The 17,807-nt window shown below is 44.3% G+C and overlaps 1 protein-coding gene and 1 pseudogene across 14 annotated transcripts in view; one reads left to right on the top strand and one right to left on the bottom strand.

Annotated features, from left to right (window-relative positions):
- LOC110504179 (low-density lipoprotein receptor-related protein 2) overlaps window positions 1-12,597 on the top strand; it is a 59,664-nt gene extending 47,067 nt beyond the window's left edge. For 6 of the 14 annotated variants that reach the window (XM_090229750.1, XM_090229743.1, XM_036974381.2 and 3 more), the window contains 26 exons: window positions 42-219; window positions 344-540; window positions 737-982; window positions 1,201-1,329; window positions 2,511-2,630; window positions 3,640-3,756; window positions 4,865-4,981; window positions 5,368-5,505; window positions 5,783-5,905; window positions 6,212-6,340; window positions 6,500-6,631; window positions 6,780-6,911; window positions 7,310-7,453; window positions 7,718-7,883; window positions 7,970-8,098; window positions 8,318-8,538; window positions 8,807-8,986; window positions 9,087-9,206; window positions 9,350-9,440; window positions 9,577-9,656; window positions 10,066-10,183; window positions 10,282-10,408; window positions 10,726-10,839; window positions 10,942-11,040; window positions 11,132-11,203; window positions 11,423-12,597. In XM_090229750.1, the coding sequence (XP_090085876.1) occupies window positions 42-219; window positions 344-540; window positions 737-982; window positions 1,201-1,329; window positions 2,511-2,630; window positions 3,640-3,756; window positions 4,865-4,981; window positions 5,368-5,505; window positions 5,783-5,905; window positions 6,212-6,340; window positions 6,500-6,631; window positions 6,780-6,911; window positions 7,310-7,453; window positions 7,718-7,883; window positions 7,970-8,098; window positions 8,318-8,538; window positions 8,807-8,986; window positions 9,087-9,206; window positions 9,350-9,440; window positions 9,577-9,656; window positions 10,066-10,183; window positions 10,282-10,408; window positions 10,726-10,839; window positions 10,942-11,040; window positions 11,132-11,203; window positions 11,423-11,593 (3,590 nt within the window). In that variant the 3' untranslated portion in view covers window positions 11,594-12,597. The remainder of the gene's footprint in view (window positions 1-41; window positions 220-343; window positions 541-736; window positions 983-1,200; window positions 1,330-2,510; window positions 2,631-3,639; window positions 3,757-4,864; window positions 4,982-5,367; window positions 5,506-5,782; window positions 5,906-6,211; window positions 6,341-6,499; window positions 6,632-6,779; window positions 6,912-7,309; window positions 7,454-7,717; window positions 7,884-7,969; window positions 8,099-8,317; window positions 8,539-8,806; window positions 8,987-9,086; window positions 9,207-9,349; window positions 9,441-9,576; window positions 9,657-10,065; window positions 10,184-10,281; window positions 10,409-10,725; window positions 10,840-10,941; window positions 11,041-11,131; window positions 11,204-11,422) is intronic. The other 8 variants (XM_036974382.2, XM_090229748.1, XM_090229744.1 and 5 more) reach the window with 3 other exon arrangements.
- Window positions 12,598-12,944: 347 nt separating this feature from the next.
- Window positions 12,945-16,751, bottom strand: LOC149984631 (retinol dehydrogenase 7-like; annotated as a pseudogene).
- Window positions 16,752-17,807: the final 1,056 nt, after the last annotated feature.

The raw sequence follows: 17,807 nt of genomic DNA, 5'->3' as shown, positions 1-17,807 counted from the left end.
GAATGTGATTGCGTTGATTCTCTGACCCCCTCTCTCCCCAGTGAACAACCCATGTGCAGTGAACAATGGAGGCTGCTCCCACCTGTGTCTGCTCCGTGACGGGGGGCGGGGTCACACCTGTGAATGCCCCGACCACTTCCAGAATGTACAGCTGGGGGGCGTGGCTCGCTGCCGGCCCATGTGCACCAGCACCCAGTACAGATGTGCGGATAATGAGCGGTGAGTGGGAGTTCACCTTAAGAGTTGTACTACTATGCACTTGTTTGCTTCGTATCACATGTCCTGTGCTATAATTGAGGCATTGGTGAGCCCTGAACAGTATTGTCCCTCCTCCCCTCCACAGCTGCATCCCCATCTGGTGGAAGTGTGACGGCCAGAGGGACTGCAGAGACGGCTCTGATGAGCCCTCCACCTGCCCCAGTCGCCACTGCCCACTGGGCCGGTTTCAGTGCAACGATGGAAACTGCACCAGCCCCCACTTCCTGTGCAACAGCAACCAGGACTGCCATGATGGCTCTGATGAAGATCCTGTGCTGTGTGGTGGGTGGCATTTAGCGCTGTCATTTTTGTTTCCAGAGAACACTCTGAGCTCGTAGGAAACATTCTTTGTAATTGTTTGATTACACTGTTTTTAACCTGTTGATTTCCCATAACCTTGTGATCGATGTTGTTAAATAGCAGCCGTGTGTGAATGTACTTCAGTGGAGGGTTAAAACTGAATTGACGGTCTGTGCAGCCACTCATCAGTGCGAGACCCACCAGTGGCAGTGCGCCAACAAGAGGTGCATCCCCGAGGCGTGGCAGTGTGACGGGGATGACGACTGTGGCGACGGCTCTGACGAGGAGCCCGCCCACTGCTCCAGCAGGACCTGCCGGCCCGGTCAGTTCAAGTGCCGCAACGGCCGCTGCATCCCTCAGAACTGGAAGTGTGACGTGGACGACGACTGTGGTGACAACTCTGACGAGCCTCTGGAAGAGTGCAGTGAGTGACGCGCCCAACATCACACAGAGAATCGTGTGGTGAAAGCACACACTCAACTGTAGGGGTTGAGTGGGATTGCTACAGTGAGCCTACTGAGACTCGTTCATTCTAAACTGTGGAAAATCATACGATAGATATACGATTGAAAGACTTCCTCTGAAGTTTCTGTCTGCATGTTGTTCTTTGTTATTGACTTCCTTCACGTGGTCTTTTCACAGTGGGGCCGTCTTATCGCTGTGACAACCACACCCAGTTTGTCTGCAGGACCAACTACCGCTGTGTGCCACTGTGGTCTGTGTGCAACGGCCACAACGACTGCAGGGACAACAGTGATGAGGAGCACTGCGGTGAGTCCACTGAAACATCAGCGTTCAGACATAAATCAACAAATGGTTCAAACCCACGGCACTGAATAATAACGTTTCTGTATGAGGTAACAATGTGTGTTGGGAGTGAATTAAGGGCTATTAGCAGAACATTACATTGTGTGACAGTGGGAGGTAGTGATGGAGAGGGTCTCACCGCCTGCTCCCCGTGAGAGAACTTTCTGGAGTTATGGCTTGTATGCGTTTGTGCATGTGTGCCTGCGTGCGCGTGTGTGCCGTTGTACGGGGCCAAGGTGCACACTGTGCTCCTTGTACCGCGCACCGATCCACACACACACCAGCCATGATCCTCCCATCTCTTATCAGAGGCCCTCACTCCATTAGTGCCATCCCCATGCTAGAGGGGAGATCCACGCTAATCTGTGTTAGAGAATGCAGCGGCAGAGCCAGGTGGAGGGATAGGAGGGATCTCCCCTCTAGCACCACTATCTTTCAAACCACCAGCACTGTGTGGTAGAGACAGCTCAGCCGAGCCCTCCTCCTCTCATGTCCTGTCCTATAGACCTGGCATAGCTCAGAGCTCACCCAATTCAGGCATGCCGCACTCCCCTCTGCATGATCAGCTCTGCTTAAATTTTTTTTTTTTTACCAGATGGCACCTCTCAGTTCAAAGCTCTGTGGTCTAGTTATCATCAACACTGTATTAAACAGTATGATGCACAGTGTTGAAGAATTTCTCATTAATCTGACAGTGTCTTGTAGTAGCACTGGTTGTAGCTGGAACTTAACCACTGTCTTGAAATGGTCTCAAAGAGGACAAGTAATACTGGAATGACTGTTGCTTTTATTTTGAAGTGATAAATCAACTAAATGACCGATTAAGCAAACTTAATGGACAACCTCTTAATCTTTATTGCTTAATATGTGTCTGGTAAAACCATGCCATGTGTTTGCACGAATGCAATGTTTGGGCATAAAACATTTCAAGGAATGACTAAGGATAAGGAGGTTAATAACTAAGGATAATGAGGATAAGAACTAAGGATAAGGAGGATAAGAACTAAGGATAAGGAGGATAAGAACTAAGGATAAGGAGGATAAGAACTTGATGGAAAGTGTCACTACAGGCGCATGTATGCGTTTGAGCGTTGTCTTTTGCTTCTTATCTCGTGTCACTGTGTGTGTGCCTATTGTGGTTTCAGAGGAGGTGACCTGTGACCCTCTGGGGGACTTCCGCTGTGACAACCACCAGTGTGTCCCTCTGCGCTGGAGGTGTGACGGGGACAACGACTGTGGTGATGGCTCTGATGAGCGCGCCTGCAGTGAGTTATTCAGTACCTCTACCCACCACCACTGTCTAATACTATATCTAATTAACAACCTTCACCTTAGATCCCTTGGCTGCCTCGCATTGGCACTTTTACACTGAGCCATCATGGGCCGGTTGTACAAGTTGGGCATAACAAGGTTGTAACTCTACCTCATCCATTGAAGCCCAACCTTTTTAAGTTCAACTGGTGCAACCGGCCCTACGTGTCTCCTTAGCAGTTATGGGCTAATTCACATGATTCAAAAGGCTGGATATTTGTAGGTATGGCTTTGAGTGTCTTCTAAGCGATTCTAGTGGGGGATTCCAATGTAGCTCAGACACCGTGAGTCACCCATATGAAATAGAGGTGTTGATGGCAAAGAATGGACATGTTATTGTTTTATCAGATAACAAAGTGCTCTTGTAAAAGACTTAACACTTCTGTCTTTCGGAGCCGTTTAATGTGAGGCGGGCTTATCAGCTGCTAGAAAAACAGCTTGTCAGCATGTCAGTCGGTGGGAGTGAGGGAGTCGGCCACCTCTGCCCTGGAGAATTTAAACAAGTCTGAGAGCATGCCAGCTGATGAGGATAATGTATCTGCTTCAAAGAACAACTACTAATGTGTTGTATGATGAAATTTGCTCGTTTGTTCTTTGTTACTGCGGTGGTAATGCGCGGCGAGAGAACACCTCCAGTGAATTCCATCATGAACTCACCACAGAAAAATGACAGCATGATTGGTTGGGTGCTTCGAGATCGTTTGTTAATGCAGAAAACAAGTCATAGCTCAGCGGCGCTATTGCAATTACCCAATTGAGGGACTAGAACTAGGGTATTTGTCAAAGCAGTGGCTGTTTTTGTATGAAATATTATAAAACAATCCCAGAATAATGTAGTAATATGGTAATACCCTCTGTCATCTGTGTCGACATCGTGTTTGTTTGGACTGTGGCAATGACAACGAATTAAGTCTTCCCTTATGCAGTGCTAATTCTTTAGTTCCCCTCTCTGTGTTCCCCCAGGCCCGCGTGTGTGCTCGGAGAGCGAGTTTCGCTGCGACAATCTGCTCTGCATTCCCGACCGCTGGGTCTGTGACCATGACAACGACTGTGAGGACAACTCAGATGAAAGGGACTGTGGTGAGTGGAGGCTCTTTGTTTTGGTGCTGGCTCTGCTTAATAATGTGTGATGGAATACAGCACCAAGGAAAGAAGCAGTAAAACTTCACCTTTTTGAGGCACAGGACACACAGAAAGGACCACCGAAACAAATGGACTTCTTCTGTTTCCGGGTTTCCTCTGGTCAGATTGTGAATTCAAGTCACTTTTCAATGTTTATTTACAGTAGTCGTGAACAGTAGTCGTGAACACAAGATCCGATACCTCAGCACTTGGCATGACTGAAAATAAGTGAAGTGTATGGAGTGATATTAGTGCCAACAGAAATGGAATTCACAAATTGAATTTGAATTGAAATGGTATCATCATGCTTAGTCCCCTCCTGTACTCCATGTCCACCCACGACTGCGTGGCCAAGCACGACTCCAACTCCATCATTAAGTTAGCTGATGACACAACAGTGGTAGGCCTGATCACCGACAACGATGAGACAGCCTATAGGGAGGAGGTCAGAGACCTGGCAGTGTGGTGCCAGGACAACAACCTCTCCCTCAATGTGAGCAAGACAAAGGAGATGATCGTGGACTATAGGAAAAGGCGGGCCAAACAGGCCCCCATTAACATCGACTGGGCTGTAGTTGAGCAGGTTGAGAGTTTCGTTTTCCTTGGTGTCCACATCACCAACAAACTATCATGGTCCAAACACACCAACACAGTTGTGAAGAGGGCACAACAACAGCTTTTCCCCCTTAGGAGGCTGAAAAGATTTTTACACTGCTGATACTCACTGTTTATTATCTATGCATAGTCACTTTACCCCTACCAACATGTACAAATTACCTCAACTAACTTGTACCCCTGCACACTGGCTCGGTACCGGTACCCCTGTTATGTCATTTTATTGTTACTTTTTATTACATTTCTTACTTTAGTTTATTTAGGAAACATTTTCTTAACTCTATTTCTTGAACTGCATTATTGGTTAAGGGCATGTAAAGTAAGCCTTTCGCGGTAAGGTCAGTGTAGTCCAAATACCTGTTGGATTTGGCACATGTGACAAATAACATTTGATTTGATTAATACCTACAGTATGAATGATGAGTTGTGTGCTGGCACGGCTGTGTTGCAGAGCTGCGGACCTGTCACCCGGGCTACTTCCAGTGTGGCAGTGGCCACTGCATCGCCGACCGGTTCAAATGTGACGGCAACGCCGACTGCCTGGACTTCACTGACGAGACATCATGTCGTAAGTGTTATGTGTCATCATGGATTTGTCAATGGGCTGACGTCAAGTACAACACTCCCAGTGAGCAAAACTTGTTGAAAAGATGTCATTTCAACGGAAAAACCGGTTAACATGACATATTTTCAACCAATTTTACTCACTGGTCTCCTTTCTCCTCAGAGGTCCAGAACTATTATGTTACTACAGCACCCTCTACAGTTATTTATTTAATGTATTTATCAAACATTTTTATTGAACTTTTATTTAACTAGACAAGTCCGTTCAGAACAAATTCTTACTTACTATAACGGCCTACACCGTCCAAACCACTCAGGAGCCCCCAATCTTAAGTTTAAAAATTACAAACATGAATTTGAATTGTAATGGTCCATTTCTTTCATTTGCAGCAACCCGCTATCCCAATAGCACGTATTGCCCACCGTTCCTGTTTGAGTGTAGGAACCATGTGTGTGTGCAGCCCTACTGGAAATGTGACGGAGACAACGACTGTGGAGACCACTCAGATGAGGAGCTCCATCTCTGCTGTAAGGCCAATGTCCCTTCCATGCCTACACTGTTTCTTAAATAGTTACATTGTTGAATGAATCCTTTTTCTTTAACAATGACACATTTTACCTTGAGATTGAGCCTGGCCATGACCTAGGGCCGTATTTATTAAGCATCTCAGAGTAGGAGTGCTGATTTGGGATTAGGTCCTCCTTGTCCTTAATAGTCTGATTTGTTATGATCTAAAAGGGAAAGCTGATCCTAGATCACTTTTGAGACGCTTGATAAACACGGGCCCTGGTCTTGTCTCCCTAGTGGACATCCCGTGTGACCCGCCGTTCCGTTTCCGCTGTGACAACAACCGGTGCATCTACAGCCATGAGCTCTGCAACTCGGTGGACGACTGTGGGGACGGCACTGATGAAAAAGAGGAGCACTGTAAGTACAATCGCAAGTTACAATACTGTCATATATTGTCCCATCTCCATGGGAGTTTGGAGTACATATAGCCCATCATTGTATGGACATTATGTAGGTAACATCCCAAAAGGCACCCCTTTTCCCTTTATTGTGCACTACATTGGACCAGGAGCCATAGGGTTCTGGTCAAAAGTGGTGCACTTTATAGGGAATAGGGTGCCATTTGGGACGAATTTGTCATGTTAGCAAAGGTTATTGTCCATCCGATTGTCCATCTCTTTCACTCTCTGAAATGGTTGACATGATGTGTTGTGTTTGTCACAGGCCAGACCCCGACACATGGGCCCTGTTCAGCAGATCAGTTCAAATGCAGTAATGGCCAGTGCATCCCTCTGCAGTATGCCTGTGACGACTATGATGACTGTGGAGACCATTCTGACGAGCTTGGCTGCAGTGAGTAACCCACCCAACTCAGTAACCACAGTCTTCCCTCTCCATCTCAATCATCATAAACCGTCATCTTATGCTAAGCTATATGGCTGTTTTGTATAATACTGAAGTGATAGTAACTGTCAACCCTCATAATGTGACATGTACATGTGCTCTCCCCAGATGTTGGCAGTGGGCGCTACTGCAGTGAGAACATCTGTGAGCACAATTGCACAGACCTGACAGGTGGAGGCTTCCTCTGCTCCTGCAGGCCTGGATACAAACCCAGCCAGACAGACAGGAACACCTGTGAAGGTACAGGAAGCATTAGTACAAGCTGAATGCGGAAACACCACTCTGTACCAATGTCACACTCTTTTAAAACCTCTTATGATTTCCTCTGCTTGTGCTATTATTAAGCTTTGGCTTTCTCTGTGTTTTTCCTGTTGTGTTTTGTGAACAGACGTCAACGAGTGTGAGGTCTACGGGACGTGTCCACAGGAGTGTCAGAACTCCAAGGGAAGCTACGAGTGTTTCTGTGCCCAGGGCTTCCGCTCAGTCAGCGAGCAGCACGGCATGGAGTGTGCTGCTGAGGGTAAGAGCTTAGCTGGACAAGTCGTTCCGACTGCGTTCCAAATGGCACACTATTCACCTTGTAGTGCAGCTACGCTCTGGTCAAAAGTAATGTACTGTATAGGGAAGAGGGTGCCATTTGGAACGCGACCTCTGCCTCCTATCTGTTAGTGCTCTGTAGTAGAATGCCTGAATGTTAAAAGGATACTTTGGGATTTTGACAATACTAGCAGATACCCATAGACTTCCAGTCATTGGCTTGCGAAACTACCTCTAACTTACTTCATACTGGACACAGAGACATAAAAATGGTATCCATGAGTTCATCTGACTCTGGGGAAGTAGACAAAGGGCCTCATTGCCACAATTACGAAGTATCTCTTTAAGGATGGGACCATATTTCACCATTCTCCATTCCAGGAAACTCACCAGTGCTGCTTCTGCCTGACAACGTGAGAATTCGCCGCTTCAACTTGTCATCGGAGCAGTATTCAGACTACGTGGACAACGCCGAGCACATCCAGGCTCTAGACTACCAGTGGGATCCAGAGGGCATCGGACTCAGTAAGACCTTCACCTCAACTAGTTAACTAGTCAGTGCCATTTGGCTCATGTGAAGAGCACTCTGAGAGTGATACAGTGACTGGGGAGGTTTTCAGCAGAAACATCATTTTTACTCCACTTCATGAGGAACCAAACAGAAGCAAAGTGGCCAAAACGGGGAGGGACTACCTGAACTTGTCCAATAAGAAACACATTTTTGTTTTTCCTTTGCACACCATTTTGCAATGATGTACACCTCTGAATATGACTCTATTGTGCTCTCAGGTATTGTGTACTGGACGGTCCTGGGCCGAGGCTCTCAGTTTGGCTCTATCAAGCGAGCCTACATGACCACATTCAATGACAACGGCAATAACCCAGTGAAGGAGTTGGATCTGAACTTGAGATATGTTGCCAACCCTGATGGTATCGCTGTGGACTGGATTGGAGGGTACAACTCCTTCATTATTGCTTACTATTTTTGCTTTTAAGAATACATTTTTGCATTCAATCTAACAGCTTATCTTGGTTTCACAGTCACATTTACTGGACTGACGCAGGGACCAACCGAATTGAAGTGGCAAAGCTAGATGGGCGCTACAGGAAGTGGTTGATCCATAATGACCTGGACCAGCCAGCTGCTATTGTTTTGAATCCAGCACTTGGGTACGGAAGTAATCAACTACAGTGGCATAGGGGGCTACTTTGTTTGTTCCGAAGAAGAGAGTGTGTGTGTGTGTGTGTGTGTGTGTGTGTGTGTGTGTGTGTGCGCTCACTTCATAATAAGCTAATATAGTGTATCCTCTCAGATATAACAGCATTGTGGAGTGATCAACATTTGTTAACAAACACTCTGTTAAGCATATGTGACTGTGCATTTCCCAGAACCATGTACTGGACAGACTGGGGCAGGAGACCCAGGATTGAGTCTGCCTGGATGGACGGGCAACACAGGCAGGTTCTGTTGGATGAGGATCTGGGCTGGCCCACTGGACTGACTCTGGACTACCTGAATGGAGACAGGATCTACTGGTGTGACTCCAAGGAGAACATCATAGAGTCCATGAAGCCGGACGGCACCGAGAGGAAGACCATCATGTCAGGAGGTCAGAACCCACTGAGACCTTTCTTAGGTTGCGTCTCAAATGGGACCCTATTCCCTATATAGTGCACTACTTTTGACCAAGGCCCCTAGTAGTGCATTATGTAGGGAATAGATCGCCATTTGGGATGCAGCCATAGATGCTGCTAACATGCTGGTGATATATTATTTATAATAACTACTTTATTAACTCCCTTTTTAGGTAATGATTGAATCAGACCACACATCTATTGAAATAGTGGCTAATTAAGCATGGCCATTTTCTGCTTCAGATATTGGTAATCCCTACAGCCTGGATGTCTTTGAGGGCCATGTGTACTGGACAACCAAGGAGCGGGGTGAAGTCTGGAAGGCTGATAAGTTTGGGAAGGAGGACAAAGTGAAGGTGCTGACCATCAACCCCTGGCTGACTCAAGTCCGCATCTACCAGGAGCACAGATACAACCGCTCAGGTTAGAGTTTGTCAAGTCTAAAACAAACACTCTGTAGTTTTCTCCTGTCTGGTGAGTATACGGTAGTTACAGTAGTTACAGGTCTCCTCTTCCCTCTCAGTGCCCAACCCCTGTAAGGATGTGTGCAGTCACCTGTGCCTGATCCGGCCTGGAGGCTACACCTGCACCTGCCCCCAAGGCTCATCCCTGGTGGGCTTCAACTCCAACGAATGTAATGCAGGTATGGTCTATAAAGGAAATCCCATCACATGTGAATGCAGCCTCGCTGCACCATGCACCATTGATCATTGAAATCACACTCTCTACGTGCATGGCTGCTCAGATGTTGTTGTGGTGACGTTGTGGTGGCTTTCACTCCTGCAGCCATTGAGGCTCCAGTCTTAATGCCCCCTGCATGCAGATGCATGAACGGAGGGACCTGCTACACTGACGAAGGGGCCCTGCCCAAGTGCAAGTGAGTTCAGCAGCTGGTCTCAGGAAGTAGATTCGTTGTCATATTATTATAACATGGAACAACACAGCCACAAGCCATATGAGTGTTTCGTTCCACCCCATGAATAAACATTTGTTTTTTGTCTTTTCTTTTGCAGGTGTCAGTATGGCTATGCAGGGACTTACTGTGAGATGGGAAAGTCCAGGGGTGCCCCTGCAGGAGAAGGTACAGTAAAAAGTGAGACAAGAAGAGGAACGTCTATATATAGATTTCACCCCAGACATGTCAGTCCAACGTGCCAGTCATCATGGTTCATGATGAAGCAGTTACACAACATTGACTGAGCCAAGTAACATTCTTTTTCGTCATACTGTTGTCTCACAAGTCTTGGACCGTGAGATTTGTTTTGAAAAAAACTAAAGCTGTTTTTCTTTCCAGTAAAAGATTACTAAGTTCACTAGCTAATAAAAAGCCCAACACCATAATATTTTAACTTCAATTTTCAGTATGTCAGCAAAGTAATAGGTCATTACCAGCAATAAGTGACTAATTGTTTTCGTTGTGGACTACTGATACATGTTTTACAAACGATTAGTGGGAAATATTCTGGAATAAACTTGTTGCTTGCTGACATCTTTGTCTTCAGCAGTTGCTGCACTGTTAATAGTGATTATCATCATCATCATCGGAGTGTTGGCTGTTGGGGTTTTCCTCAACTACAAACGAACTGGCTCCTTAATGCCGTCCATGCCCAATCTACCCAGGTAGGTTCTCAGCTCACCTGCTCTCAAACATCTGTGCTTGCCTCTGTCGTAACGTTTCAAATTGTTGTGACATTTTCTTTTCTGTCTTTCTTTTCAAGCCTTAGCAGTCTGGTGAAAATGGGTGACACGGGCAATGGGGTGACGTTTCGCTCGGGTGACAATGTCACAATGGATCTGGGACCTCCACCCCTCGGGGTGTCATTCAATGACAGGGCCATGCAGTTGGTAAGCACTGGATTGTGTCGGTTTAGCACTTAGTGGTGTCACTGCACCTTCAGACAGCACCATCAGCATTTTAATCCTTTGTTAGGCCTGTGAGACCCCGGTTGACCTTTGAACCTCTGATATTGTACATTATTAACAAGACTAAGAGTCAACACATTCCCAGCCAGGGTTGGCTTGCTCTGTAGTTAATAAAGTAAAGCACAAATTGCAGGGCATTGACTTCATAGTAAGAGTTTGAAATACATGTAGGTGATAGATAGCGATGCTGTTCGAATCACCTTTGATGGACATGATGAATAACAGTACGTCTCGTTCAGGATGGGAACTGCGCAGTGGAAGCGGGGAGGCCGCCAATCACGTTTGAGAACCACCTGTATGCCCCTGGAGCAGCTGGATCGTCTGGTGATCCTGCTGTCATCCACGCCACACAGGTGCGCAAGACAACACTGTTGCATGAACATTCCTAGGGTAGGTGGGATTGACATCATTGTTAAACCAATACTAGTTGTTCTGCACTGTTTTACCTCAAACAGGTGACGGTGACTGTTAGCGGCGAGCAGATCGAGAAGAACCATACAGAGCAGATTGTGAGCACTGTGGACAGTTCAACAGCCAGAGCCAAGCCCGTTCAGGTGACTCTCCCTTCCTGTACTTGTACTGTATCATTAGGCAAAGGATAGGGATTATATTGGAATTTACAGCAATGGTGTCCTACTTTTACAGGAGTCAATGTGGAGTGCCTTCAGAAGGAAATTGAAGCCAAGCTTAACTTTTGAAAACCCTATCTACTCAGAGGTAAGTCCAATACTGACTCCCAATGAGCATTTGGGAGGTGACTGTCTCTATGCTTCATATCTCTCAGAACCTGTTCCTTTTTGAGACATGGCTATTCTACAGTGGAGAATGTACTCCTAACTGTTTGTGGTTAGCTTCTGATTGCTCCTCAGAGGTGAACAGATGTTGGGTTTGTGTTGCCCTTTTTTCTGCTTAGTCATCCCCTTGTTGTTTTTTCAGATGCAGAATGAAAAAGCAGTAGGAAGCAATGAGGACAGTTCCTCCACTGACCCCTCTCCCTTTGCCCCAACCGCCAACCGCCTGAAGAGGGATCGTCCCAGCACCTATTCGCCAACTGAGGACACTTTCCAAGACACAGCGAACCTCGTCAAAGAGGACAACGATGTATGACCCCCTTTCTCACAGATTGGAATCAGAGACACACTCTCCTTTGCACAGAATCCCTTTTTATACGTAGCCTGTCTACAAAACTAAGATTGATTTGTGAAAAGAAATTAGACAAACATTTCTTTAGCATACAGAAAAGAGGTCTGTTCATGACTATGCCTTCTGATATTTCTTATGCCAATTCTTGTTTCGTGATTCTTTTTTTTATTGTGATATACTGTATGTATATCTTTGCACTGAAACTGCTGATAGAGATGTTATAAATATGTTGTACATTTGTAAATTTGAACAGTACGATTTTTGTTGATAATCTATTTCCAACAGCCAAGAGGATATTATCTTATCCATGATGCTTCATAAACAAAACAAAGAACAGGCAGAGTGCATTGTGAATTAGGACAATGTTTTTAAAGGATAATTCATTATTTTTGCCACTGGTCAAAACTGAATGTGTATGCATTTCATCTTGCATGTTTATATACCTCATTTCAGGGCTTATAAAAACGAACAAAGCCAAACAAATACAAACGGATCCAATTCCTGTGCTATTGCCATAGCTTTCCTAAATCTATGGATGCTGTCAAAAGAAAACTATGACAATTCCGAATATCTCAAAGGATAGTATGCGAAGCATACTTACATGGTAATTAAGATCAAAATGATAAACAATGTTCCCTGACTTTTTTGTTGTTGCATATTTAAATGAAAATGATCATATTTTAGTTTTAAAAAATTGTATGAATAATGATGTCCTCTTTCAAATTCATTTGGAACAATACTTGAATATGCCCATGATTTTAGTGTGTGAAGATGTATAATTTTGGACACACCCAGTGACTCTCTGGAGCTGGTAAAGTCCAATAGCAAAATATCCATATCTGGAGATACAGAATTTGGTCAGGTCATTAAACAAAGAATCTGACTGGCTATAAATCCTGTGTTCATGGATTGATTGTTTTGTATTTTGAAAAAGAACAAATAAAAACTGTATCACTGATCATTCTGAATACTGTATGCTCAGATGGTTTTCTATATAGCAAAGTGAGAGACAAAATGTATGCTGCTGAGACGTAAAATGAATACATTTTTTGTTTTGTAACACAACTTTAACGTTCTGTTTTTCTTACCTTTGAAATATATTGTGATTAACCAAAAGTCTGTTTGAGAAAATTAACTAACTCAAATGCATAAAAACCTCTAACACACACAAAGTGTATTTTGTAGGCACCACAGGAAGATTTAATATCAATATTCATGAATTATTCCCTATTTGCACTACATACACCATTGATCATCTATGTAGTATCAACATCCCTGAAATGCAGTTAATACATGTCATTCAATCTAAAACGTATCATAGATGTGCTTGATAAAGGGAAAAAGTCCACTGGCTTGTGTTTGCCACACCCACTTGGTTTGCATGGATCTTTCTGTCGCCTTTGGGGACAGGAAGTAGAACAGCGACGGGGAAGTCTGCTATGAATACAGGGAGGTTGGACAGGGGGACCCAGTTGAGCTTGGCATCCCCAAAAGGTGAGTAGCGTGTCTGTGGGTGGCGAGCTGTAAGGGCATGCAACTGGTCACTTTGGAGATGTCTGAACAGGAGACAAAGGGAGAAATCATGAGCTTTTATATTTGTCATATACTGTAGACTATGGGAAATGGATGACAGACAGACATGTACGTTTGTAATGACATGACTAAACTATTTGAAAAACATACAGTATACAGTATCTACTCAAATTTGTCAAAGAAGTTGGGTCTGTATGAGTGCTTGACCTCCTCGGGAAGACGATTCCACAGTCTCTGGTGGTCTGCTTCAATAAGGTCCAGCCCCACTTTGACACCAGACTTCTGCGAATCCCGCCTGAACATAAAAGCAGGCAGCTTAGTTGTTATGTACAGTGCCTTGCGAAAGTATTCGGCCCCCTTGAACTTTGCGACCTCTTGCCACATTTCAGGCTTCAAACATAAAGATCTAAAACTGTATTTTTTTTGTGAAGAATCAACAACAAGTGGGACACAATCATGAAGTGGAACGACATTTATTGGATATTTCAAACTTTTTTAACAAATCAAAAACTGAAAAATTGAGCGTGTAAAATTATTCAGCTCCTTTACTTTCAGTGCAGCAAACTCTCTCCAGAAGTTCAGTGAGGATCTCTGAATGATCCAATGTTGACCTAAATGACTAATGATGATAAATACAATCCACCTGTGTGTAATCAAGTCTCCGTATAAATGCACCTGCACTGTGATAGTCTCAGAGGTCCGTTAAAAGCGCAGAGAGCATCATGAAGAACAAGGAACACACCAGGCAGGTCCGAGATACTGTTGGAAAAGGTTGAAGCCGGATTTGGATACAAAAAGATTTCCCAAGCTTTAAACATCCCAAGGAGCACTGTGCAAGCGATAATATTGAAATGGAAGGAGTATCAGACCACTGCAAATCTACCAAGACCTGGCCGTCCCTCTAAACTTTCAGCTCATACAAGGAGAAGACTGATCAGAGATGCAGTCAAGAGGCCCATGATCACTCTGGATGAACTGCAGAGATCTACAGCTGAGGTGGGAGACTCTGTCCATAGGACAACAATCAGTCGTATATTGCACAAATCTGGCCTTTATGGAAGAGTGGGAAGAAGAAAGCCATTTCTTAAAGATATCCATAAAAAGTGTCATTTAAAGTTTGCCACAAGCCACCTGGGAGACACACCAAACATGTGGAAGAAGGTGCTCTGGTCAGATGAAACCAAAATTGAACTTTTTGGCAACAATGCAAAACGTTATGTTTGGCGTAAAAGCAACACAGCTCATCACCCTGAACACACCATCCCCACTGTCAAACATGGTGGTGGCAGCATCATGGTTTGGGCCTGCTTTTCTTCAGCAGGGACAGAGAAGATGGTTAAAATTGATGGGAAGATGGATGGAGCCAAATACAGGACCATTCTGGAAGAAAACCTGATGGAGTCTGCAAAAGACCTGAGACTGGGACGGAGATTTGTCTTCCAACAAGACAATGATCCAAAACATAAAGCAACATCTACAATGGAATGGTTCAAAAATAAACGTATCCAGGTGTTAGAATGGCCAAGTCAAAGTCCAGACCTGAATCCAATCGAGAATCTGTGGAAAGAACTGAAAACTGCTGTTCACAAATGCTCTCCATCCAACCTCACTGAACTCGAGCTGTTTTGCAAGGAGGAATGGGAAAACAGTTCAGTCTCTCGATGTGCAAAACTGATAGAGACATACCCCAAGCGACTTACAGCTGTAATCGCAGCAAAAGGTGGCGCTACAAAATATTAACTTAAGGGGGCTGAATAATTTTGTACGCCCAATTTTTCAGTTTTTGATTTGTTAAAAAAGTTTGAAATATCCAATAAATGTCGTTCCACTTCGTGATTGTGTCCCTCTTGTTGTTGATTCTTCACAAAAAAATACAGTTTTATATCTTTATGTTTGAAGCCTGAAATGTGGCAAGAGGTCGCAAAGTTCAAGGGGGCCGAATACTTTCGCAAGGCACTGTAGCTAATACATGCTTACATCTATGAATAACTCTGCGGTGAGAATCTCCACTGAGTGTACAACACATTAAGAACACCTGCTCTTTCCATGATATAGACTGACCAGATGAATCCAGTTGAAAGCAATGATCCCTTATTGATGTCACCTGTTAAATCCACTTCAACCAGTGCAGATGAAGGGGAGGAGACAGGTTAAAGATGTTTAAGCCTTGAGACAACTCCATATTAGGAAGGTATTCCTAATGTTTGGTATACTCAGTGTATATCTCTAACTCGCACTGCACAGTTACAGTTACATGATAAAATGCTTAGAAATCAATCAGTAGTTTACAGAGTTTAATGAAATGTAAAACAATGTCACAGTACCCAAGGTTGTCAGAGAAGGCCTTCACACCATACTTGGATAGACAGTAGTCTCCTCCATTGAGGGAAAGCCTCCCCCGGGGATACTGGCAACATTGACCACGCTTCCTTGAGCCTTCTTTAAGAGTGGGAGGAACTTCAGGGTCACTTCAATCAGACCTATTAAATTCACATCCAGAACCTTCCTGAAGTCCTCCAGCTGCATCCATTCAGTGGGGCCTATAGGTGAGGTCCTCTCAGCGTTGTTGATCAGTCCCCAGAAACCTGACTCAGAGAGGTAGAGAGAAATATGTGGGAGAAAGGTACACTGCCAGGGTTGATTTATTTCCATGACAGAATTAAAAAGCAATGTTGGACTGACCAAGATATTTTCAAATACATGATACTTAAAAGTTTCAAATCAATACATTTTGATTTGAAATCTTTTGGACATCTGAGCAACCTTGAGGGAATACTATTTGAGGCAGGAAATGATGTTCATATGATAGGTAAGACATACAAAACCTTGCAGAGAGCCTATCCAGCTGACAATCCCGTAGAAAACTATTTTAACTATTGTAACCCGGTGGGTTACACAAAATTGCTCTGGTCAATCATCTTGAAAAAAAAACGTAGTAACCGACACAACCCTGTACATTGCCACTGTTTAGTAAAATAAATGCAGAAACAAAGTATTTTCCACTCAGAGAAGGCTTCTACTGTACTGAACAAAAATATAAATGCAACATGTAAAATGTTGGTCCCATGTTTCATGAGCTGAAATAAAAGATCCCACAAATGTTCCATATGCACAAAAAGCTTTTTTCTCTCCAATTTTGTACACACAATTGTTTACATCCCTGTTAGTGAGCATTTATTCTTTGCCAAAATAATCCAGCCACCTCACAGTGGCTGATTAAACAGCATAATTATTACACAAGGGCACCTTGTGCTGGGGACAAGGCCACTCTAAAATGTGCAGTTTTGAGGGAGTGTGTAATTGGCATGCTGACTGCAGGAATGTCCACCTTAGCTGTTGCCAGATTTGATGTTCATTTATCTACCACAAGCCACCCCCAACTTCATTTTAGAGAATTTGGCAGTACGATCAACCGGCCTCACAACTGCATACCACGTGTAACCATGCCAGCCCAGGACCTCCATGTCCAGCTTCTTCACCTGCAGGATCATCCAAGACCAGCCACCCGGACAGCTGATAAAAAACTGTGGGTTTGCACAAACAAAGAATCTCTGCACAAACTGCCAGAAACCGTCTCAGGGAAGCTCATCTGCGTACTTGTCGTCCTCACCAGGGTCTTGACCTGACTGCAGTTTGGAGTCGTAACCGACTTCAGTGGGCAAATGGTCACCTTTGATGGCCACTGTCACACTGGAGAAGTGTGCTCTTCACAGATGAATCCCAGTTTCAACTGCACCGGGCAGATAGCATGTATGGCATCGTGCGGGCACATGGTTTGCTGATGTGGACAGAGTTCACCATGGTGGCAGTGGGGTTATGGTATGGGCAGGCATAAGCTACAGACAACAAAAACAATTGCATTTAATCAATGGCAATTTGAATGCACAGAGATACCTTGATGAGGTCCTTAGGCCCATTGTCGTGCCATTCATCCGCAGCCATCACCTCATGTTTCAGCACGATAATGCACTGCCCAACGTTGCAAGGATCTGTACACAATTAATGTAATTTGAAAATGTCCCAGTTCTTACATGGCCTGCATACGACAGCGTGTTCCAGTTCCCACTGTTATCCAGCAACTTTGGACAGCCATTGAAGAGGAGTAGGGCAACATTCCACATGCCACAATCAACAACCTGATTAACTCTGTGAAGGAGATGTGCCGCGCTGCACGAGGCAAATAGCGGTCACACCAGATACTGACTGGTTTTCTGATCCAAGCCCCTACTTTTGTTTTTTAAAGGTTTCTGTGACCAACAGATGCATATCTGCATTCCGAGTCATGTGAAATCCATAGATTAGGGCCTAATCTATTTATTTTGTCTGATTTCCTTATATGAACTGTAACTCAGTAAAATCTTTGAAATGGTTCCATTTATATTTTTGTTCAGTGTACATGTAATCCTACATTGATGCCCCCTAGTGAAACCTGTGTCCCATCAATAGCTAGTTGAATTCTGGGAATGTCAAATGGCAATTCATCTTTAACCAGATATTTTAAATCTACTATAATCCCAGCTGGGTATATGCAGCAAACCTTTAATAAATCTTCCATTCCATTTCATCTGCTTGTGAAAATGTGTGAAAGGATACATGGCATGCTTGTGGATCTTGCACCACATATACTGTATTTCATTCTATAGGG

Source organism: Oncorhynchus mykiss, chromosome 3 (genome assembly GCF_057628025.1).
Source record: "Oncorhynchus mykiss isolate SJ-2025 chromosome 3, ASM5762802v1, whole genome shotgun sequence".
NCBI classification, from domain to species: domain Eukaryota; kingdom Metazoa; phylum Chordata; class Actinopteri; order Salmoniformes; family Salmonidae; genus Oncorhynchus; species Oncorhynchus mykiss.
This window is presented reverse-complemented; position numbering and strand designations above follow the sequence as displayed.